Raw genomic sequence first — 24,276 nt, forward strand, 5'->3', positions numbered from 1 at the left:
TAAATTAACACAGCTGAATCTGTAGCCATTATTTAGGAGGCGTGCTCTAGGCGGGCACATCTCAGGTTGGGATTTTCAGAGCCAAATAGTAGACTTGACAACAGAATGTTGTATTGAGTCAGTGCAGCAAAACTCTCTAGTTGGCTTTGAAAACCTCAGTCATGTTTCCATCTAACTGAAGAAAAAAGAAAGGAGAAAAAACAAAAACAAAAAACACAAACTAATTCCTGCTGATCCAGGACTATTCTCTATTTGAAGAAGTGGTTAATTGCTCTTCTAAATAACATTAAGCTTACTCAGACTAAATCTCACCAAGAAACATTTCACCCAACTTCATATGCATTTCATATGGCAGCATATTCAAATTTTCTTAAAACCTCACGCACATACTCTCAGCCAAGCCACAGCTGAAGCGCTGCATGGATGCTATGCATGGTGGAAAAGCAGTGGGGACACAGGGTAGAGCTCTGCACGTGCACTTTCACACCTGGAGTACTGTGCGCAGTTCTGGGCTCTCCAGTGCATGAGACACACGGAGCCACTGGAGAGAGTCCATTGAAGGGCCACAAAGATGATTAACAGCCTGAAGCATCTCTCACATGGAGAGGCTGAGAGAACTGGGACTGTTTACCCTAGAGAAGAGAAGGCTCAGGGGAATCTCATCAATGTGCACAAATATCCGAAGGAAGGCTGTAAAAAAGGCAGAGCTAGACTCTTTTCAGCAGTGTCCAGTGACAGGACAGGAGGTAATGGGCACAAACCAAAACACAGCAGGTTCTGTCTCATCATCAGGAAAAACATTTTTACTGTATGGGTGACCAAGCACTGGCACAGGTTGCCCAGAGAGGCTGTACAGTCTCCATCCTTGCAGATATTCAAGCATCATCTGGACCTGCTGGCTCTAGGTGGCCCAACTGAGGCAGAGAGGTTGGACCAGAAGACCTCCAGAGGTCCCTTCCGACCTCAGCCACTCTGCAATTCTGTGACTCCAGGCACACAGCGATCTTTGTGGCTCAGCAGTGACACTGTCAGAAGCAATTGTGAATGGGTGGAGACACATCATCTACCTCCCATCACACTGCCTGTATGAACCCAAAGCGCCAAGGCTCTGGTACACACAGTGATTCTCCAACTCAGAAATGCCAGAAGGTTCAACTATTGACACAAATTGGAGAACAAGATTCCCACTGTAAGAGCAAAGAACTAAGCAAAGAATCCACTAGGCCATGCATGCCCTCAACCACTCTTTCCACACATAGACATCAAGTAAAATAATCCACATTAAGGAAATCTAAGCCATCTGCACATACAGGAACACTTCATTCTTTTCTGGAATTCCCACAAAAAGTCAGACTCATTTAGTACCCTGGTAAAAAGCGGTATTGCACAAATACACTCTGGGCATAGGATCTGTTACAAATCAAAACTATTCAGAATTATTTCATCTTTTCTCTTATCTGATGTTTGATGTATTTTAATAAGTATTGTAAACACCAGAAAGTAAACGACTCATGTCCTTTGAGAAGCAAGTGTGAAGCTAACATATATCACTTCTGAATAAAGAAATGATCCTCTCCTTCTCTGGAGACTGGCATTACAAAAGTGCATGGTTGTTTTCTGCAGACGAAATCCCTGAAACTGCACATTCTAGCCCATCACCTGTAGTAACTGCTTTGAAGCAAAAAAATAAAACCACTTGGGTTAAAGCTTATTCTGCAAAGGTTTCAACGACAGTAACAACAGTGACAAGAAGGACTCCAGCTAAACATAGAATCCTCTACATTGCCTGGATGAAACAACTGAAGAAAACTGCTGCAGTTGATTGTACTGTCGCTAGGTCTTCGCATCCATTATTTAAGTTCAGTGGAAACTGTCCAGCCTTAAAGCAGATTGACTAATGCACTTTAACTTCCAATTTCCTGCAAACGATCCATTAGTTTTTGGCAAGTTTCATACTGCACAGTACGTCCATGAAAAGGGCAGTTCTCAAACTCTCCCGAATTCAACAGTGGTTTTTGTAACAGAGTTTTAATGAAGGTGGAATTTGTAGATACCCATCCCCTTAAGAAACTGAATACGATCCCCACCTGAAGACGTCCAACACACTTATCAAAGGTAAACGAATGACTTTCATAGAATCATAGGTTGGGAAAGACCTCTAAGATCATCAAGTCCAACCATCCACCCAACACCACCATGCCTACTAAACGAAGTGCCACATCTACACGTTTTCTGAACACCTCCAGGGATGGTGACTCAAGCATCTCCCTGCACAGCCTGTTCCAATGTCTGACCACTCTTTCAGTAAAGAAATTATTCCTAATATCTAATCGAAACCTCCCCTGATGCAACTTGAGGCCATTGCCTCTCACCCTATCGCTAGTTACTTGGGAGGAGAGACCAACACCCACCTCACTACAACCTCCTTTCAGGTAGTTGTAGGGAGTGATAAGGTCCCCCCTCAGCCTCCTCTTCTCCAGACTAAACAGCCCCAGTTCCCTCAGCCGCTCCTTAGAAGACTTGTTCTCTAGACCCCTCACCAGCTTCGCTGCCCTTCTCTGGACATACTCCAGCACCTCAATGTCTTTCTTGTAGTGAGGGGCTCAAAACTGAACACAGTACTCCAGGTGTGGCCTCACCAGTGCCGAGTACAGGGGCACAATCACCTCCCTACTCCTGATGGCCACACTATTCCTGATACAAGCCAGGATGCCATTGGCCTTCTTGGCCACACTGCTGGCTCATGTTCAGCCGGCTGTCAACCAACACCCCAAGGTCCTTTTCTGCTGGGCAGCTTTCCAGCCACTCCTCCTCAAGCCTGTAGAGTTGCATGGGGTTGTTGTGACCCAGCATTTGGCTTTGTCAAAACTCATACAGTTGGCCTCGGCCCATCGATCCAGTCTGTCCAGATCCCTTTGCAAAGCCTTCCTGTCCTCAAGCAGATCGACACTGCCACCCAACCTGGTATCATCTGCAAACTTACTGAGGGAGCACTCAACCCCCTCATCCAGATCATTGATAAATATGTTAAACAAGACCAGACCCAAAACTGAGCCCTGGGGGACACCACTTGTGACTGGTCACCAGCTGGATTTAACTCCATTCACCACCACTCTCTGCTCTCGGCCATTCAGCCAGTTCTTTATCCAGCAGAGAATATACCCATCCAAACCACGGGCAGCTAGTTTCTCCAGGAAGATGCTATGGGCAACAGTGTCAAAGGCCTTACTAAAGTCCAGGTAGACAACATCCACAGCCCTTCCCGCATCCACTAGGCAGGTCACCTTTGTTCCTAAACATTCTCTTCAAACGTACTTATTACGACAAATCCCACTGAGCTATACTATACTCTCCATATTAGGCAGTGGGCATTTATCAGAGAACAAAAGCTGGGTTTAGATGTGCAGTGTTATCTGACATGGAAAGTAACAAAATATTCTCATAGTAACTATACTTCTCCCAAAAGTGCACTACAGACTCCTATACTCCTCTGGGTTTACAACGACTGAAGTGAGCCACTTGGTAAGTCCTAATTCCGTCACTTGCAACTACAATTGTTCTTAAATTTACCATTCCCTTCAAATATTTTGTCACCAAGTGGTATCTGAAATATGTCAGTAACTCAAACTGGAAAATAACTGTGGTAACTTCAACGCCACCATTTGGTAACTGTAGATAAATGTGGTCTAGTAAATGGTGACTAGTAAAATTCTTCTTCTTCCATCCCCAGGATATAATTACTTAAAAATAAGAAAAGCGACGAAAGCGTCAACATACATATACGTAAATACAGCTTTCAAAGTACCTGGTAGGATTTCGGATCCATATGTGCTCCAGTCCAGCTGATACAGTAGAAAAGTTTTCACCCCTAAAATTAATTCCTGTAATTCGTGCACCTTGCAGAGCGTGTGGCTGTGTGAGTCTTGTGTTTATCCACACTCGTAGAATGCTACAGGAAACAGATTTCTTCATCTTAGCATATCAAATCTCAATCTGCACAACGCAATCACAAACAGGTTGCAGAGGTTTCACGTTCATTCAGTTCCCTAGTCCTCTCTCCCGGGACTGTCAGCAAGCACAGATTATTAACTGAGATTTGCAAGATACTCTACAATTCATAAGAACTGGCCCAATCTCACCCAAATAATCTAATTTAAGTGATGGAACCATCAAATCGTAGTGGATTTTTGGCCACTATGGGAAAGTTTAGATGCAACAAACTAGGCAAGATGGTCTAGTAGCAAACAAGTTTTAAAAAATAGAAGCAAGCTCCAAAATGTTTTGAAAGGCCTATTTTTAAGTGTTTAAAAATACATTGCGTTAAACTAACAGGGGATTAGACATTGTGGGAACTTAAATACCTATTTAGGCACCTAGATCCGGTATGTATTTGTGTGTCCAAAAGACACCTACCAGGTCTACAGGTGCCCACATCTCAGCTGGTGAAGTCCACCATATACGCAATTCCCTATTGCTGGACATGAACCCAGACACAAACCTGATTCAAAAAGCACGTGCTTATTTCCCGACCTCCTTTCCCAAGTCAGATGTTGCACAAGTATTTTCACTGTAAATAAGATATGCAAAGATGGTAGATGAAAGTTGTAATAATTATTACATACTGCAGAGGGTTACCTTACTTTCTGCACAAGCAACGTGGCATTCGATGTTTCACGGCAACGCTAAGTTTTCCTTATTTTCTTCATATGTAAGTTACTATTCTCCACTTCAGAAAAAGCTCTCTCCTATCTTATTGAAACCGCTAGGAAGTATCACCAAAGACCGGTTAAATGCTCAAACAGATAGCATAAACCTAACCCCTTTCTTTCTTTCTTTTTTTAATGGACTCCAATTTCCTCATTTTTAAAATGTGTAATTTCTTGCAGCTATACTTACGGTTCAGTCTGATACATCTGCTTCACTCTTTCCACTACATTTTCAAGCCTTAATATAGTATGTGCCTGATTTAGTCCTTAAGCTCTAAGCACTCTGAGCTGATCCATGTATGCACCTCTTTGAGCACGTGAATGGTTTCTTGACTTGTCTACTTGACTTGTCTACTTGTATGCTTATTGTTAAGTGAGGAATTAAATGGTTTGTCAGACTGATCCCAAGTGCTTAGCATCTGAACAGCACAAATTTTTACTAGGTTGAGTAAGAAAACCTTCCCCAGAGCTTCATCTCTCTATCCATGCTAACTACCTACATATGACTACTTTCCTGACAAAAGAATAAAATTTACAGACATTCTTATCTATCTGGGATTTACTACTGAAACTGGAGACCAATGGTTTGAACTGGGGAATCAAATGAAGCAGAGCTGGTATACTAGTCATCTAGGGGTTAATTTGTTAGTGCCCTTGCTGTTTCTTGCGGTCAGCCACTACGCATCCACTCTTTAAATTCCGAAAAGAACACCGACCTTTAATCTGTGGTATTAGTTCCTTTGACAAAATGGAAGATTATGTCTTTTTCCCACAAGCCTTCATGCGAAGCTTAGCCAGCTTCCATCTGGTCTGGCTAATTAAATGTAAGTTAACATTAAGTTAAGAGCCAGCTCCAGCCCACAGACCTTCTATTCTGCAACTTCAGGTTTATTAATTGGCCAAACTATTCAAGTATTTAATTCCAATTTTTGATTACTTCTATTTTCTTCACTCTCTCATGAAAACAGGGAAATGTTTTGGAAGACATATTTTCATAAATTCAGCTCAGAAACACAAAACATTAAGACACGCTAACAAGATTCTGAGCAGTCATAAAATTCTCGGGTTTTTTTCTTCTGTATTTAACACGTTAATAAGTACTGTTGTAACAGTGTGAAGGATCCACCTATTATGCACAAGATCTGGAATCACTAGAGCTGTACACTTTTAAACTGGCTGTGACCCACAATCTGGCCCTATATGTACTAAAACTAGAGCCAGTTGTTGTATTCCTTATTCAGTCAAAACTTTCTTTGACCTTAATGGGTGTTCTGTCTGAACGAAGAACAAAGGGATTAGATCTAATATGGGGAGTTCCTAATAGTAACCATGTCCACAGTTAACTCTGGATAAAATTCATTTGGAAAACTGAAAATACATAGAATCTACTAAGTCAAAATGGTCCTAATGGTGCACTATTTTACTTTCAATATTAATTCTGCATAGGTCTTGTACCTAAGCTGTTTTGCTGTATTCAACACTACATGCCAGAGAGAAAAACTATAAGCTTTAAGACTTTTAAAACAAATAATGTGGGAAAGTTAGATTTATGAATTCATTTTAACACCTGAAAGTACTTTGAGAAAGATTGTTATTCAGTAAAGCAGCTTAAACCTCTTAACCAAGACCTCCTTCGTCAGCATAAAGGTAAAGATCACATTAAGAAATGCTATTTCTTCATATATTAATCTAACATAATGCCTGCTGCAACAATATATAAAGCAAATTAAAAAATGCAAAACCCAGAAAATATCTGCCTAGTTCACACAAACTAAAAAATTAAACAGCAAATGAGCTGTTGTGAAAAAAACAAAACAAAACCAAAAAACCCAGTTACAAGTTCAGTTTCATATAAAAATCTAAACTGTATCAAGACATGCAACAGAGTTAAAATAACAACAAAAACCGTGAATGGCACAAAGCGCTGTCTAATGCAGCAAGGCTAAAGACTGAAATTAGAAGACTACTGCTCGTTTCCCCTTCTTAACCTGCAAAAGATCATGAGTAAATCAACTTAATTCACCTTTTTCTGCCTCAGTTGCTCCAAGCAGATGGTATGAATAAGAACAACATTTCTCCCTTTCTGTCCTCACTCAAAAATTCTCAGGTGTTTAGAAATGCTCAGATGAAGATCTTCTGTGTAAGGGCAGACTATGAGCAGCTATTATTACATTGGAATTGGACAAGTAATTTATTTCTAAGAGACTCTGAAAGCAAAAATGCTGTTGTTACAAAGTGCAAGACCAACAGACACAAAGCATTTTTGGTTGTTTGGTTACAATATGAGATTTTATTATCAACTTACTCTGTTCTCTCCCTTACTCATTAAATTTTAATGACCTGCTTGATAAGAAAAAAAAAACCAAAAAAACAACAAACCAACTACGTTTCTCATGAACCTTTGAATCTCTGTTTTATCCTCCACCTAAGCTTACTTTACATTTCTGCTCTTACTGTACACACCAGCTCAGTTTATTCTGTAGCTTACCCTGAGAAGTTGCACACAGAGCTGTTACCTTTTACTCAGACAAAAGCAATTTAGCTCAGAACATCACATAAAATCCACTGGGGTAACTCCTTCAAAAATGAAATACAAGAAGCGAAATGCAATCTAAATTTACTAGGCCTACTCAAGGATTAGACAGAGTCTACTTCCAAAGACACGTTAAAATTCAGTTCATATTCAAAATACCAGACCAGCAACACAGCGAAATGCTGAGCTCCATTCTGACACACTTCTGGCTGATGCCTGTGGACCGATTCCTGGCACCTTCTCCGCTCACGCCAGCTTTCCTCGTGAACTGGAGCCACCTTGTGCCCTATGAAGCACCTGCACCCTGTTGCCCGTTTAGGAACCTGTTTATTTACAAAGCATACTGGCATTCTGGGCATGAGACAACTTCTAAAAATATTTGTTCGGATTCTACATAATTTTTTTCATTTGTGAATAATTGTTTCAAGTCAGTTAAACATGATTCATTTGTGAGTAACTGTTTCAAGTCAGTTAAATGAGAACAAAATAATAAAGATGCAAATCAACTGGATGCTGATTTTTTTTTCTAATCCAACCCACCACTGCAATGAGTTTTTCAGAAGTATGCAAGACACTCAGTGACTCTGAACACTCATGGTGCAGTGAGGAACACCAGCACTATTTTGCAGTTTATTATCTGTTCTTACCTCTTAAATGAGAATTATAACAAAGCAGTGACAAGAATCCAAGACCACGAGCTGCTTTGCTGCATGTTTTATTTTGCAGTAAAGTCTCTTCCTCTACATTAATGAATTTTAGTACACAGCATATGGCCTTAAAATGTTTACAAGTGCTACAGTTCAGATTTGGCCTCCAGCCATAAAATTCAAATCCAGCTTTGAAACACCCCCAAAACTCTGAGTTGAATTTTTTTCTGTCTCATTATAAAATAGGGATCACATGCATCAAACAGATCTGGACATATTTCCAGAGGCCACTGGGGCAAACTCTGACTCAGGCCAAATCTACCATATTCATGTTCTTTTATTCAAACAGGATCAATACCAAACGTGTTGAGGGTACGAGAGTACTGAGCCAATATACGTTTCCTTTCCTTCTCAAAGCATGAATTTCTTTATTCCAAGGGGGCAGGACAGATGTGATCACACATTCTAGTAAAATTAATACACATCATTTAAACACAAGAACTGATATTTCTTCTTAAGACTGAAAGCATAGGCCACAAAAAAAAAAAAACAACCCAAAACAAAACCCTGAACTACACAGTTATAACAAAAACTGTTCTGGCGTTTTACCATTCTTCTTCATGCACTCCGACGACAAGTTAGGCATATCATCTTTTGAATCCAGTACTGCAATACATTATACTGCATTTACTCTGAACACCCTGACATTATCATTATCTTCTTTTGTGCCCGACAGCAACTGCAGCTCCTATAATGCCATTATTGTAATTAAGAACAATCTGAACCATTGACAGCATTGCCTCATTTGCTCTAGAATCTCCTGTGCATTAGTGTTCTTCCAAACCAATATTTCACTATTAATAGTTTGCTGCTTTAGAACCGCCTACAGTTAGAAGAAAAAAAAATTATTAGGCCTCAGCCTAACTTGATGGTTGAAGAAGAAACTTGTTAAGAAAAAAATAAATGAAAGGCTGTACACAGGCAACTTTCTTTACACACACTGAAAATGGATTCACACCCTGCCAACCTATTCAGGCCGTTACCCAGGTGAGGAAGCTTATTTTGGCTTGCTTCAAAAGGACCACCTGTACAGACACAAAAGAAAACATCTCTTTCCTCTCCCACTAAATGTACCCAAAGTACTTCTCAATCTAAACTCTCCCTTTCATTAATCCAGCTCACAGTTGGATAAGTAGGACACAGCAATTTAGACATTCTTGTCTGTGAAATTCTGACCTTCACACCCACCCTTGCCGCACACGTGCTCTCTAGGCTGCCTGTACCCCTGTTCACCTGTTTGCAAAGTATGACGCCTGCTTGTTTTCTAAGCCAGGAAGGCGGTCCACCATAGCCCTAGGACTGCTTAACACCCAAGTCTTTGATTGTCTGTAATTCCAGGGAAACGATCAATCGTGAGCTGAAGAGGTGCAGGTACAACTGGCAGGACAGCACTGACCCAGTAACGTGCTTCCCTTGGATGCCAGGGCTAGAAAGCCCATGGTCAGGCAATGAGAAGTAACTTACTTTCTTCCCCTGTGGTAAATGAGAAGCTGGAGTATTACGTCCTAACATCAAAGAAACCAGCAGTCATTACCTACACACTATCTGAAAAGGGCTATGTTGAAGTCTACCTATTGAACATCACAGGCAACACGGATCTTTAGCTATTTTTAGTAGACATGAACTCAGGAAAGCACTATATGAAAATACCAAATAAACATGGCTAGCAGAAAACACTGGTATCTCCAAAGGATAATACAGAAAAATATGTATGAAAAGAATAATTTCATAACTCACTTTCTCCATCCTGTTTCTAGCATAGATAACTTCACCTGAACTGTTTGCTTGAGAACTGCTGCAGCCACCAAAGCCAAGAGGCCAGCTCTAATTAGAGCATTTAAAAGTTGTCTTACTCCATGCAAAGGCAAGCAAAAGAGATTCAAGTACTACTTGAAACTCCAGTACAAATACTAAAGATGTGGTGACAGATTTTTCTTCTTGTGAACACATACTCCATTGAAAAATGATGCACCCTATACTAAAGAAACATTCAGGAAATTATAATGTTCAGATCACATTTAGGATTTCTTATGCTTTCAAAGCTTTTCCAGTATGAGGTTGTATTTTCATGTCTGGGACATCACTACTGTTCTGGAGATGAACAGCTGCTACTCACGCTACCGTGCCCTTCAGTCTCTGCTCAGAACTTTTGAAGGGAGGCAGTGGTTGCTGACAATTATTATACCTCCTCTCCTACTACCTTGACTGAAGTCCCTTTTTGCAAGTGGAATTCCACAGGTTTCACTATGAAGAAAGGTTAATCTCACCCACCACTGGGTCAGTGCCATAAACTGCTCTGTCACTCTACAGGAACAGAACAGAATCAGCTCTATGCTAAGCAGAAATCAGAGAAGCCAGAAGGACTTAACCACGACTACAACTACTAAGAATGACTCACAAAAATATATATTACAGGTATTCTCTTTTGCAAAAATAATTATCTAAGAAAAACAAGATGAGTAAGGTATTGTCAACAATGGTAAGCTATGTGGTGCTCAACACAAACATCTATAAGACGACACGAAGAGCAATGAAGAGACTAAAAGAAAAGCAGTATCGCTAACTCACGACCAATGTGCTCTCTTCAATTCTGCATTAAATCCACATATATGATAAGAACATTTTATACCACCACATGCAATTATTCACAGAGACTACAACAAAACTAAAAGAAAAGCAGAACTTTTGAGAGACTGTAGAGCCTTGTTACTTCACCCCATAATTCTTTAATATTTTGAGTAAGATCATCACTTGGTTGAACAGTGGCACAGTCTAGAGCCAGGTGCAGGATTAGGGTGAACAGATGGTGGCTAATCTTCCTAATACAGCTCTGCCAATACAACTCACTCTTGACCAGTCACATCCCTGTTTTTCTTTTTTTTCTGGCTCTTGGTTTTCTCTGGCCTGTGCACAGGTTGTCAAGCGGTAGTTGCACGGTAGGCTAAGGATTCACACAAGACTGCTGATGTGATTTTGCTCTTGGTCCAAGACTTCTTTTGTTTGTGTTTCAGTCTGGTTACCAAAGTGAATTAACTCACTGGCACACTCAACACACACATACACACCCAATCCCAAGAAGGACAAGGGTATTAAAATCAAGGAATGCTATCTATTAATAAGTATTAGCACACCAAACAGAAAATATGTGACGATACATATAAAGAGCAAGTCTCTGAGTGCCTTGCTACTCAGTGCTCTGAGTACAGCTACACACTCAAAGCACAGGAACCACTCTGAGCTGGAGAAGGCACAAGGAATACAGAGAGATCAGGGTAAGCCTTCAGCCCCACCGCACCCTTGCATTTGGAAGACCTGCAAGAGAAAATGTGAAGCACTGCAAAATATCCTGCCTTCCAGCTCATCCTCTCTCATGCAAAATGGCATCACACTACTCCCAGCACAGCACTGACAGCACCTAGTGCAGTGTTGATTGCCCTTTCACGGGTCATCTCTTTTTGGTTTTGGCTACAGTTTAGCACAGAAAATAGTCTGTCATTAGGGACACAAGTCAACAGCACCATATATTTTATAGGAACTGGTGTGGGGAGGAAGAGGACAGAAGCAGCAGATGGGAAAGCAACAATATTTTAGGTATATCTCAACCACTGCTTTTCTAAAGCTTCACTTTGCAAAGAACTATGCCCCTACAACTGCTGCTTTCACCTTCAGCAACATCAGCATTTCGCTGAAAAAGATTGCAGAGCTCTGTGGATTAAGTTAATAGAAAGCACTCATCTCGGAGACAGTGAAGTAACAAAAGAACGGCACTGTCCTTGTCTTCATCTCAGTGAGAAAGGCAGACAGCCCAGTATTGAACTATTCAGTCTGCAGGGAGGGCATTGTTTACTGGTTGCAGAAGGCATTAAAAAGAGAAAAGAGAAAGCAGGATATACCCCAGAGATTCTGTCCAAAGGAGATTCACAGAAGCACAGACCTGCACTCACAGGAAGCTCCTGAGGGGTTTCAGAAGATGTAGAACCTCACAAGCAGTAACCAAACCCAGCGAGAACTTTTCTGTTTGTCAGTCTCGGTCTCTGAGTCTTCTCTTAACCTCCAGGCCAGATTCCGTAAATGGTAAGGGAAACACTGGAGTTCTAAAATTACAGATTCTCTTGACAGCACATTCACTTTCCTGAGAATGAAAATGAGCACTTTATATTTAGTCTTTTCTACAGCTTCACTTGGTTGTATCCACCTTCACACTGAAGACTGGATGCATGTTTTTATGAGTGTGATATCAGGGATAGAATATTTTAAATCTGGAGATGTAAAGAAAAAAATTAATACTGAAATAGAGTTACATCAGTCTGAGCTGGCCTCTAGCTGACTTTTTCTTCTTTCCATGGCTCTGTCCTGTAATTTGGAAGCACTGGAGGCTCTTCAACCACTTGTTTAATGCTGATTTTACTTCACCACTTTAATCTTTTTTACCTTTCATCTAGATAATTGCTATGCATCTAGCCAATTACAGCAGATACTGAAAAGAACTGAGAATATGCTGTCACCATGCCTTCATCACACCTGGCCCAGTCAGAGGCATCAGCTTGGTGGACCAGGGCAGTCCACCTTCCCTCAGTTGAGACCCTGAACTATCAGATACTTGAATCTTTGGATGATTTCCAGAGGTCTCTTCCAGTCCTAACTATTCAGTAATTCTGCAGCCCAAGCTTGTCAGTCTCTACGACAGCACAGTCCAGCTGGCAGCTTGTGGCCACCACCCCTTCCCCACAGATGGGGAACAGCTGCTGTAGCAACAAGCACTGCCAAACCACCAAGCACCCTCATCTATGTCTGCTCACAGCACTCTCAAGAGCTCAGCAGCAACCACTGCGACCAAGGCAGCACAAGGAGAGGAGGGGAGCAGCTGCTGCTGAAGACAGGAGGGGAGAGGAAGGGATGAATGGATACAGCCTTAGGGAAGACATCCTCCCTCCCCTGCCCTCCAGCCCTGTCCCTCCTCCCAGCCCGGCAGCACTTGCTTGCTGCAGCCAGACCCCTTCCTCTGCTCCTCTTCACCGCCCCCTTCCTTTAACCCGTTCCATGCATCTTCAGCTTTATCCTGTATGAAACCTATGGGCTCAGGCGATGAAGAAACGGCTCAAATGGGAATAACACAGGAAATAAAAGCCATACTTCTGTAACAGCTAGCTTGCCCACATTATCTAAGCCTGCTTTTGGAAGTCAAATGCAAAGGCAGAGTTCAGTGGCTCTGTGCCCACAAACAGGTAGGCAGAGAACAACAGCATTAATGGCCATACTGGGTCAGAACAGCAGATCAAAGTCCAGTGTCCTGGCCCCTGGCAGAAATGCATTCTTAACAACACAAACAGGGAAAAGCAAACCAACAGATTTTTTTCTCTTGATATAAGCTTCCTAATAGCTGTGGATTTCATGATAGGTATTTAATGGTTTCTGAACCTAAAATGCCTATCATAGACTACATGATTTGCATGTGGGTCACTGCAGACTTTTTTCTTTTCATCTAGAATCCACCCAGATCCATTTTCAGCCTCCCATCCTTTTTAAAAAATATTTCTGGCATCCAAAACATCCTATAGCAGTAAGTTTCAGAATGTAATCATGTGCAGAGTTAAAAATAATGAAGAAAAAAAAAAAGTTCTGTGTCTAGTTAATTCAAAAGCAGATGGATGGACTTAATGGCTGGGGGTGCTCCTCTTGGAACAAGCAGGAGAGCATGGCTCTGCACCCTCTTCATGCACACCCCTTGCTGCACGTGTGGGTCCTCCCACCACCGCGGGCTCCTCTGCCTCCTCGCTGCCAGAGCAGAGACTGGCAGTGCTGCATTTTGTGCTGATCTCAACCCCGTCCGCACATTTTATGACTTCTATGTTTTACAGTCCTGTATGACCTAACCCCTTCACATACGCTTACGCATGCTAGGAGACATCCCACAAGGCAGGCACTGATACACTCAGCTCTACTGTGATACCTCTGGAAACAGACTCAACAACCTGTCTGCAGGCAACTGGGACTCCTGCGTTCCTACGCATTTGATTGCTGTAGATGAAAACACACGGACCAAGCATAACTGGACTGGGCTCTACAAGAATATTTGGTTAAAACAAGGACTTATTCTAAAAAAATTTGGGATTACCCGTGACTTCTGAGATTCGGAAATGCATTCACAGGCAGTATTTTCATATCTTTCTCTGAACCAACCAGAGCCAAAGTTTATTAAAGAAAAAAAAAAAAGGTCTCCTGAAGCCAAAACCAAAGAGAAAATGCATTAGATAAAAATTCCAAAGAGATCACGACTTCTAGAAAAAAAAATAAATGCCAGAAATAATGTTAAAATGCAGATTACAGGAGGAAAAAAAAAGACAGAAAAATATGCAGGATATACAGATAAAGAGCTCTAGGTTGCAAACTACTGCATGCAGGGGTTCTTTGCACTGTTTGTGAAAGTACAGTGCCTAATATAAGAGGACCTGACCCTTGATTCAGCCACATACAGACACTGTTGAGCAGCTATTACTGTTTTACAGATAATAGCTAACAGTGCTGATTAGTTTCTCTTTATTGCAGAGCGCAGCACTTGTGGAAAGAGGAGGCAGAGGCAGGAAGGCAAGAGAGAGGCAGACCAAAAGCTATCAAATGCTACAGCAGATACTCTTTCACCCGCACAAACCCAACGCAGTACAGCTTGACAGATGACAAACAGCCTCAAGCATGCTGGAGCTGCTATTTACAAATATGCCCGAGAGGGCTATTGCCATCACAGCACAAGCAACAGTTGGGTGTTCTGTCTACGCTGACAGAAGTGTTTCAGAGGCATTTGTCTTTCTACCGAGCAATCCCTTCAACGGTCAGAGCACAGAGGTCTCCCTACGTATCCCCTGACACTTTGGATTCAAAGGACGGAAACAAAAGCCCAGTGCTCTCCTCTTGAGTAGTTTGTTTTCCTTTCATACGCTGTATATGTGCTCAGAACACTCACAGCAATGAAATGACAACAAATGGAGGAGGTGAGTCTTCCCTCTACTTTTCGCTCTCCACGTTCCTTCCACTTAACAGAAGTATTTTATCTACCTAACAGAACTTGCTCCAATACAATAATTATTTCAACAGTGGTACTCATAGGTCTTCTCCAGCATCAGCTATGCAGCTGTCTACGATGCATCTGTGGTGTTACACCAGGGACATGGGAGTACATAACGCAGTAGGTTGGGGAAAGTTTCTAAGCACATTTCAGTTGCTACGCACTAAGGTTAGAGGTAAAGCGCACTATGTCAGACATCAAAGCCAGCTGTTCAGCTATTCTGATGGCACAAGAAGGCCTAGGGTCAATGTACTGATATGCTGCAGTAAAAGACAGAAATTCAAAAGTACTGATATAAGAGTGACGACAAAGCCTTCCCCACGCCATTTCCTTTTCATAGAAAACACTGTATGCCATCTTCAAAGCACCGGTATGAAATTAGCATTCAGCGGCCCATTTTCATCATTTGCACTACATATTAGCAAACACAACGGTAGGACGTATATAATTTCTTCTTTCAGCTTTGTCTGCATTTTAAATACCGCATCAGGTGAGAGCAGTAGAAAAGAAATAGCCTGCAAAGCATTCAAGCTAGTCAAGAATCTCTCACACGAGAAACAGACAAGCAAAACAAAAGTCTACTGATATTAAAAAAAAGTCATTTGCACCATTAGTGCATTACTCTACCCAAAAAGAAGTTGCAGAAGCAGGTCCAAATGAAATAATTCATATACATCAATTAAAATTCAGCAGAACACTTCTTGTATTTCTTTCATAGTAAAATGCCCATAGGCAGACCAAGGCATGACATCTCTGAGTCACACAGCAAGGCATTTTAGTGACGGATTGCAGAAAGACAAAAATTTTACTTAAACCACCTGAAAAGTTCTCATCAGCCTACACTTATTCTTAACTTGTATCTTTAATTTGTTCTAATTTCACATTATTCTGTGAAATACATGATAGCAACAAGTAAATCTTAAGAAATTTAAGGTTATTATCAAGAAATATCAGAATCTACAATATTTTATGCTGTTAACATACTCTTCCCTTAGGCATATGGAGAATACGGCCTACCGTGACCTCACATACCAAAATTAAATCAAAACAAGACAAGACACACAAAAGAAGAAGAAGAAATATTATAAGTGGAAGCTAGAAGACAATTCATTCCTTCTCCTGCCCATCAACACCAAATAAACTAGGCAGAAGAGCAGTCAAATTACTGTAATTGATGTCATATCTATTGGAAAACCGACTGAGCCCGCACAATGAGCAGTAATTGCTCTCTACCAAATTCATGGGTCCAAGCTGTCTGTTTCCCATCTGCTTCTACACAATTTAAGCAATTCTTAACTCTGCTCTCTGCTCCCAAATGTGTCTCAGATTTATTAGCATGTCAGGGGCCAATTCTTAAAATTCTCCACTAAGGTAAGCTATTAGGAGAAGTGAAATTTCTGTGTCTGTAATTGCCAGGCCACAAAAACTCAAGAAGGACAATCACACATGACCTCACTGAACCCACCATGAAAAACTCATAAGATAACACAACACACACCCCGACATCTGAAAGAAAGAGGTCATTCTGTTCTCTCCTTGCACTTGTATAAAGATATGTTGAGTATACAATGCAGACTACTATAAGTAAATTACAAAAATTTTAATTTGTGGTTGCTTTTTGCTAATGCAATGAGGTCCACCATGCATCTTAACTCCCGCTAGATAAGGACTGGAAACCTCCAGTAGCATATATGGGGGGGCTTAGTCTCTGAATGCTTTTCAGGAATCAAAGGGATGCAATCTTACTATAAACTACAAATATTTTTTTCCATATGACAGTTCAGTTGTAAACAAGTCATCAAATATTCTAGTATTATCTCACAATTTTCTCATTAGATAAAAAGCTAACTACAATTAATTCCAAGCGTATTTAATCATGTGTGATTTTTGTTACTTTAACAGAATTTACACACTATTTCAACATGCGGCTGCTCATGCTCTCACAGAAAAGACTAGAGTACAATGTTCGCATCCTTGAATTACACCAATGGTGATGAGACACAGTAAACAAAAACTAGGATAAGACCCTATGTGGCAGATGATAACATAAGCAAATTTGAGCTCCAAATTTCAGATACTATGAAATATTCTCTAATATTTAATGACATTGTATTTTCCAGATTAATGTATGTCTTAAACTCTGACTAATCCCTGCTTACATCACGTGTGATATCTCAAGTAACAGCATCTCAGGTTACTCTCTGTTTTGCCCAACAACTTGTACTGTGATATCAGAGAATTAATTTCACTTATCTAGGATAGTCTCATCTCTAACTTGAGTAGAATACTAACCATCACCAAGAATTTCCAAGTTCATAAGGAAAGGCTTGGCATATATTTTTATACATATAAATATAAATTAATGTTATTATAGAACATTTTATATTTTACTATAAACTACTTTTGCTACATCTAAGCTACATAGACTTTACCCTCTTTATAAATAATCTGCATTACTCTTCACGATAATGTCACTTCAGATCCTAATGGATTTTCATTTGGTGGAGCATTTTGGAACTGACTCTATTGTTGCAATATATAAAAATATCATTTTGACAATGACCAAAATGCCTGTTGATGGCATCAATACAAAAACCATATACGTATAATCATACACCATCTACAACAGTTAAGTACACATATAACACAGACAGTACTAAAATGTAATTAGCATACTCCCTACAAGAGATAAAACATTTTTGTATTATTTAAAAATACTAATTCTCAGCTCTTGTGATAAAATACTGAAGTAAATCCATAAATTTCTGTCCTCTGTGTAACAGCAGAACTTATACCAACTGAAAGACAGGGAAATTTTCAGTTGCTCCTTATCATAAGCGCACCAAGCCCCACTGACTTTCTTGACCTATTGCTAAGCTGCAAGACCCAGGTATGCAACCAAGTTTATGATTCCAGGTGCACACCCTGAGCATGGCCTGGCTTAACACAGAGGGGCATGCAGCAGAGGAACAAAGCAGAGATCTGTGTGCAGCAGCCCCTTGGCACACCTTGAGAGTGCACAGGTTGGAAAAAAAGCCACAGTAGTTCCAGCCAGGTCTACAACCAGCTGATCAGGAGACTGGCACGACAGAGGCATCTTCTGCATAGTCTAGACTCATCTAAAAGAAGAATACTTATTCTACCATCCATAAATTAAAGACAATCATAAATCGGAATAGCCAGAATTGTTGCCTCATGAAGAAATACTGAGACAGGTGAAATCCAGAACGTAGATTTACTCTACTGGAATATTAAAATCACAAAGCACAAGACAAAGTAGGTAAAATGGGAAACGAATGCCCCACACAGGAAAAAAACACAGCATTATTTCTAGAGTTACTAATAGTTCATACTAATTAGAGACCTTACATGACTGGAGATCAACATTCACAACAAAACGGGGTAGAAATCTCTATCAGACTAACAAACAGGAATACAGAATAGATCCTGATGTTCTACAAAAAACACTAAGAAAGAGTAAAGGTGCCATCCAAGACTACTTCATTCTAGTTTACCGTAGTTGAACGTCTAAACTTGGCCAGCAGAAAAAAACATTTTTTTTTCAAATGCCTACAACTTATACTTGAGCATTTCCTAATATTTTTCTGTGTTAACATTTGGGTAACCATGTGCACTCCTATGAACGAGACCTGTCTCTATAGGAAACCTGCCATTAGATAGGTCGACTAAAGAAGGAAAAAGAACAGAGCCTAGATGAACAAGCAATCTGATCTCCTAGATGAAGTTCCTAGCTAGACTTCAAATACACACGGAGCCCTACAAACTGTGGCAGCATAACTTAAGATGGAATCCATGCATATCATAGCCTGCAAGAAACAAAGTGACTCATTAATAGTGTGCACATCCGTATTTATTTCTAGTGGAGGAAAGATTAGGAAGCATGAAGAGGACAGGCTTCACAGTAAGGATTTACCAGCTTTGAAACCATCTGAATCTGCTAAAAACAAACAAAAAAAGGATGATAGCATAGCATCAACTTCACCACTATATGTGTTTCCACTAAAGAAATGTGATAAATATGTGCAGAAGTACGAAGTATGTTAAGGTTAATTTAGTAAAATACTTTTTCTTCCATTAGCAAATAACAAACTACTCACAAAGTTAAAAAAAATTTCTCCAAACCACTGTTATTTTTAAATAGATTTTAGAAAACTGGGAAACACTAAGGACAAGGACAATGCTCATGCTGTTCCAAAATTTCAAAAGGGTAAATATCAATACAATAATGAAATGGCAGTTTTAGTCAATAAATTTAATACAGGTATAGACGTAATGAAAAGAAGTATGATTTCACGGAATACATCTTTTTGTAAGATTACAAGATTGTGGATGAAAGTAACTGCTACCTGTAACAGTTGGAGATTTGTGACTTGATATCTGTCACTGAGGAAAACAGCACTGTTTAATAATAATACTGGACATTGTAAATCTACTACAAATAGGCTAAATTAAAGACCTCTAAACTAAAGATCTCTAAACATAGCTAATATGTAGACTCACTGCAGAAAGTTGTAGCTAGTTCAGTAACACTAAGATTCACAAATACTCTTAACCGAATAACGTAACAAACTGAGTAACTAACAAAGTTTGCCATTATTTACTATTTCATCAACTTCTGGGCCATCTGCAATGACCAGAAAAAGCCAAATGATGTAAGCACAATCACACAACACACATTTTAATTGAAAAGCAAGACCATGCACCTCAGAAAGATGATGTGGTAGTTACAGAGTGAGGGGCTGTACTCCCCAAAGTCTTATCATCCTCGTCTACAGCACTGGTGCAACTCTGAAACACTGTGCCTGGTTTCATTACCCACATACACATCAGAAGCAAGGGTCTGCTGAGCGTAATACACTTCTTTGCACTTCTAAGCAACGAACGTTTCTCGGAAAACTGATCTGAAGCGACTGTTACTTTGGCTCTAGTCGCACTGCACTTAAATTAACATCAGCTGGGAAAATGCTGGGTGGGTGAGGTTAAATTCCAGTGCTCCGTCTCACGGGATTTCACAATGGCCGATTCAGAAGGGGGTAGATATTGATTCACATGTATGGACAAAGAACCAGACCATCGTACACGCTCAGTGTTCTTCCAAGGTCCACTTGTCATGGCGCAAAGCTTTTTGCTTCCTTTTAAGTCTTTGAGGAATGATGACTATTGCAAACGCTAAACCAGTTATGTGCGTTACACTGGTCTCAGAGCAACGTGTACGACCATGCTGTACACCAATGCAGAACAACAAACAAGCCACAGAGGATTCGAGTACCAAGCTTTCGGGTTTCTGCACCGCTGCTTCAAATGCAGGCACTCCCAGCGGGCTGCGAGGCGCGGCCCAGGCGTGCGGGGCCCGCAGCCGGGACGAGCCCCGCACCCGGAGGCCCGGCGGGCCCGCAGGCCGCCCGAACGCCTCGCCTACTGCCAGGGAACGCTCCCCTCCTCCGGCCCGGGCACCCCAGCCCGGCCCGCCTTGCCCTCCCCGGCCCCGGCCCGCGGTACGAACTCAGCGCGGCCCCCACACGGGGGGGCACCGCTCACCCGGCCCGACCTCCGCAGCCCTCCCCCCGCCCTCCGCCGCCACCGCCCGGCCCGCGGTGCGGCGGGCCCGCCTCGGCCGCAGAGCCCCAGCGTGGGGGGCCGTTGGCGGCGGCGGGGGTGGGCGAGGCGTCTCCCGGCCGGCGCCCGCCCGCGTTCCCGCGTTCCCCCGCCGCGCCGCGCTGGCACCGGCGAGCGGCGGCAGCGGGCAGAGGCGGCGCGGCCCCCGCCCGGTCCCGGCCAAGCCGCGCTCCTCCCTCGCCGCTCGCGTGCCCACCCCACCCCGCGCCTCCTTCCCCCGTCAGCCCCTTCCTCCGCTCCCCAGAGCCTTTTCCTCTCCCCCTGTCTCCTCCCCCCCCCCCCCCCCCCCCAATACGTTAAGGTAACTCCCAGGAAACGTGCAAACCTGTAATGTTTTACCTTCTTTGGCTTTTTTCCTCCTCGCCAGCGTGCCGCCGAGCTTGCCCAGGAAGGAGTCATCTTTCTTTCTGGACGGGGGAGATTTAGGGGTGGGGGATTTGGGGGAAGAAGGGGACTTCTGGGGAGAGGTTGCCATGATGGCCCCGGCGGCGCTCGGGGATGGAGGAGACGGCTCCGCGGCGCCGATGCCGTGGGAGGCTGCTCCCGGCTCTGAACGGAAGCGGAATTATTTCAAGCATTTGAGGCAGCTCCTGCTCCGCTCTCCCGGCTCTCCCGCTCCTTCCCTCCTCCCGCCCGCCCTCCCGCTGGGGAGGGCTCGCTCCCCTCGCACGGCTCCCGCCGCGGCCCCCTCCTCAGCCCCGGGGCCCCGCTCCCTCAGCCCCGGGCCGCCCTTGCCTGCCCCTCTCAGGGCGTTCAGCCGCGGGCCGAGGGTCCTCGTGGTGCCTGCCCGCGGGGTCTGGTCCTTCAGGCTGAGGAAGGGGCCCCGGGCAGGAGCTGGGCTGCAGCCCCGGGGTGGTGCGAAGGCCACGCTCCCCTCCCGGCCTGGGGACCCACAGCTTTTTGGGTGAGGCGCAGGACATGGCCTCGCCCCACGATCCATCCGCCTTCGCACTGCGGTGCCGTGGAGCTGGTGGCTAGCTCAGGCTGGTTGGTCAAATGCGTCAGCGTAGGTGACCACCGGCACGAGAGGGCGAGTTAACACGGGTGCCAAAAGTTAAACGCAGGTGTAGACAGGCAGGACCAGGGCTCAGACAGCTCCATTCATCCATAACTATTCGTAAGTGAAGGCTCTGGAAGGATATGGGGGGAGGGTTAGAGCCGCAGGCAGATGTTGCTACACCCTGTGGTAAGCACCGATAGGAAAGAACTACTGAGGTAATAAAGTGTCACTAAAAAGTTGCGTGCAAGTTAACCTTCAAGCTTACTACAAACATTTCAGTCTTGAGCACATATTGCAAAGAAGCTCTTCTGCTTGTCGGTTTTGGCTACGCCTGTGGTCAGAGGCGGTGGGCATCATCCTATCCACTGCTAAGAAAGAAACCAACAGTTGTAGTCAGACCATTGTAAAAACCAGGGGGAAAGAAAGGTGACTTAGTATCACAGATTGCCTACACGATTCCTGCTTTGATTTGCAGATGAGTAGCTTAGGAGAGAACTATTTTTAAAACAGATAATTTGCTGTGACTTGTTCAGGAGGCACCCAGGACTGCAACAGCATTAATGTCATCTGGATGCACTACTTTCATTTACCACTTAATCACTCGATTAACAATTCAGGCAAAAAGCCACACACACTTCATGCAAATACCTAGCTATCCATTAGGCATAAGTGAAATGAAATCACCATGAGGATATTTCTAAATCAGATAATAATTGTTGTGTTTTTACAAGCCGGTAGCATTGGTTAGCTGATGAGGAGTAGCCATCAGTGTGTATTTGTTGCATGCAGTTTGTAGATGCCCTGGAGAAAAACTTTTTTCATCCATACCGCCATCAGTTAAAAGCAGGAACGAACCCAAACCACTAGCACAATCTCTCCTTTCCTGACATTTGCTCTCTGGCTCGTAGCACCGCTTGTGTCTCACAGTTGTTGTCTACACAACAGTCTGAATTTCACACATTATCCTCTTTTTACAGCGATGCTACTCACACAGTGTGTGGATTAGGAGATGAACAGTTTCAAATAATTTTTGAGGACATAATAAAAGACTGTTTCAAAAGAGGGAGAAGTAAACACGTCAAGCCCTCTTTTATATGCATATGAATCTGTGGCATTCAGAAACAGAGCAATGGCGCAACTATCCCTCCCTTTGGACCCAAATAACTAAACAGAGATGTCCATATAGGGTTTTTGTGGGCACAGGAGAAGAGAGGGCATTTCAGCAAGCACAAGTGCGCTTGCCTTTGTATTAAAGACAGAAAGCACAAGCCAGATAGCTCACAAACAGTGACCGGTGCTGGGTGGTGCAGTATGGGAAAGTCAGAATTCGACATGCGTTTGCCATGTTTCACAGAAAATAGCTGAAAACACCCAGCATCTTTCCTATTTCACTACACTCAGCATATGTAAATTAATGACAAATGCAATATTACTTATTTAGTAGCCTCGTGAGCTATGAGTATTTCACATCACAAGGAGAAAATAAATTTAAAATAAAACTTCATGTGTATAAAATCAACTTTATCAGATGTGGAAACACAAATACTCTGTGCTTTAAGTAATAATGCTAAAGCAACAGACAGACTTAAGTTTACTGGAGGTTTTTTTTTATGGGTTTCTTTCAGAATTTATTTGCAGTTCTTTGGGTATAACATTATTGCAGTGTTTTTCCACTTGCGATGTTTCTCTTGGAGGATAGTTACATTTTCCCCCCCCTGTATCTTCAGTTTAGAACTACATATGCTACTTTTTTTTTCTTTTGATCTGGGAATATAGATGGACATATGACCTTAGGTTAAGATTGTATTCAGCACAAAAGGCCTTATAGATGCACACAAGGTCTAAGTTATGGCAGATATAGGAACGTTGATTTTAAATGTGTAGCTCTTATTTATACAGTATTTTAACTGCAAATAAAAGCGGCATATAAGTTTGGTGGGGATTTGTTTGGCTAGGTTTTTGCTGTGTTTTATATTTGATTATTGAATACTTTCATGATGATGTTCCATGATGCCACGTGCAGCACACAGTAGTCAGCAGGCTGCTGTGCAGTCTGGCCCCGCGGCATCTGGCATTTAGAAAACTGGAGCAGACCACGAGAGCTCTCGCCGTGCTCCCTGTCAGGGCATTGTTCTTACAGATGAGCCAACCAGTAGTTCAAATTAATTGCATCCTGATCACATATATACTTTTGCCAGGAAATAAAACAAGGCTAAATCCACATGCTCAAATCATTGTTATTCACCTGCATATGTGTCCATGCTCACCTGTTTTTTATTTCGTTTACTATGGGACTCAGAATTATCACGAACAGAGTCTTACTTCCCAAATGAGGTGGAAGAGGCAGGATATGTGACATACCAACCACAGGCTAGGCTAGTAAGAAAGAGCACTGCAGCAACCAGGCTGATTAAGGCCATGCAAAAAATTATTCATTTGCCTTGGAGTTTTCTTCTAATACTGTTCTCCTAGGCATACCCCTGCTCTAGCCTTTTGACCTTTTGGTCATTTAAAGAATGGAATTGGAATTTTCAAAAATATTTTATCAACCTGCTGCTACTGCTGTGATTGCCTACAGGAACACCCTTCACTGTCTTCAGGAAAAAAAGAGCTAGACCAAAGTCTACCCTCTT

At 42.4% G+C, this 24,276-nt stretch overlaps 1 protein-coding gene across 1 annotated transcript in view; it reads right to left on the reverse strand.

Annotated features, from left to right (window-relative positions):
- PARVA (parvin alpha) overlaps window positions 1-21,251 on the reverse strand; it is a 70,424-nt gene extending 49,173 nt beyond the window's left edge. The window contains exon 1 of the mRNA XM_075425961.1: window positions 20,983-21,251. Within this exon, the coding sequence (XP_075282076.1) occupies window positions 20,983-21,118 (136 nt within the window). The 5' untranslated portion in view covers window positions 21,119-21,251. The remainder of the gene's footprint in view (window positions 1-20,982) is intronic.
- Between the last annotated feature and the right edge of the window lie 3,025 nt (window positions 21,252-24,276).

This window comes from Opisthocomus hoazin, chromosome 7 (genome assembly GCF_030867145.1).
Source record: "Opisthocomus hoazin isolate bOpiHoa1 chromosome 7, bOpiHoa1.hap1, whole genome shotgun sequence".
NCBI classification, from domain to species: domain Eukaryota; kingdom Metazoa; phylum Chordata; class Aves; order Opisthocomiformes; family Opisthocomidae; genus Opisthocomus; species Opisthocomus hoazin.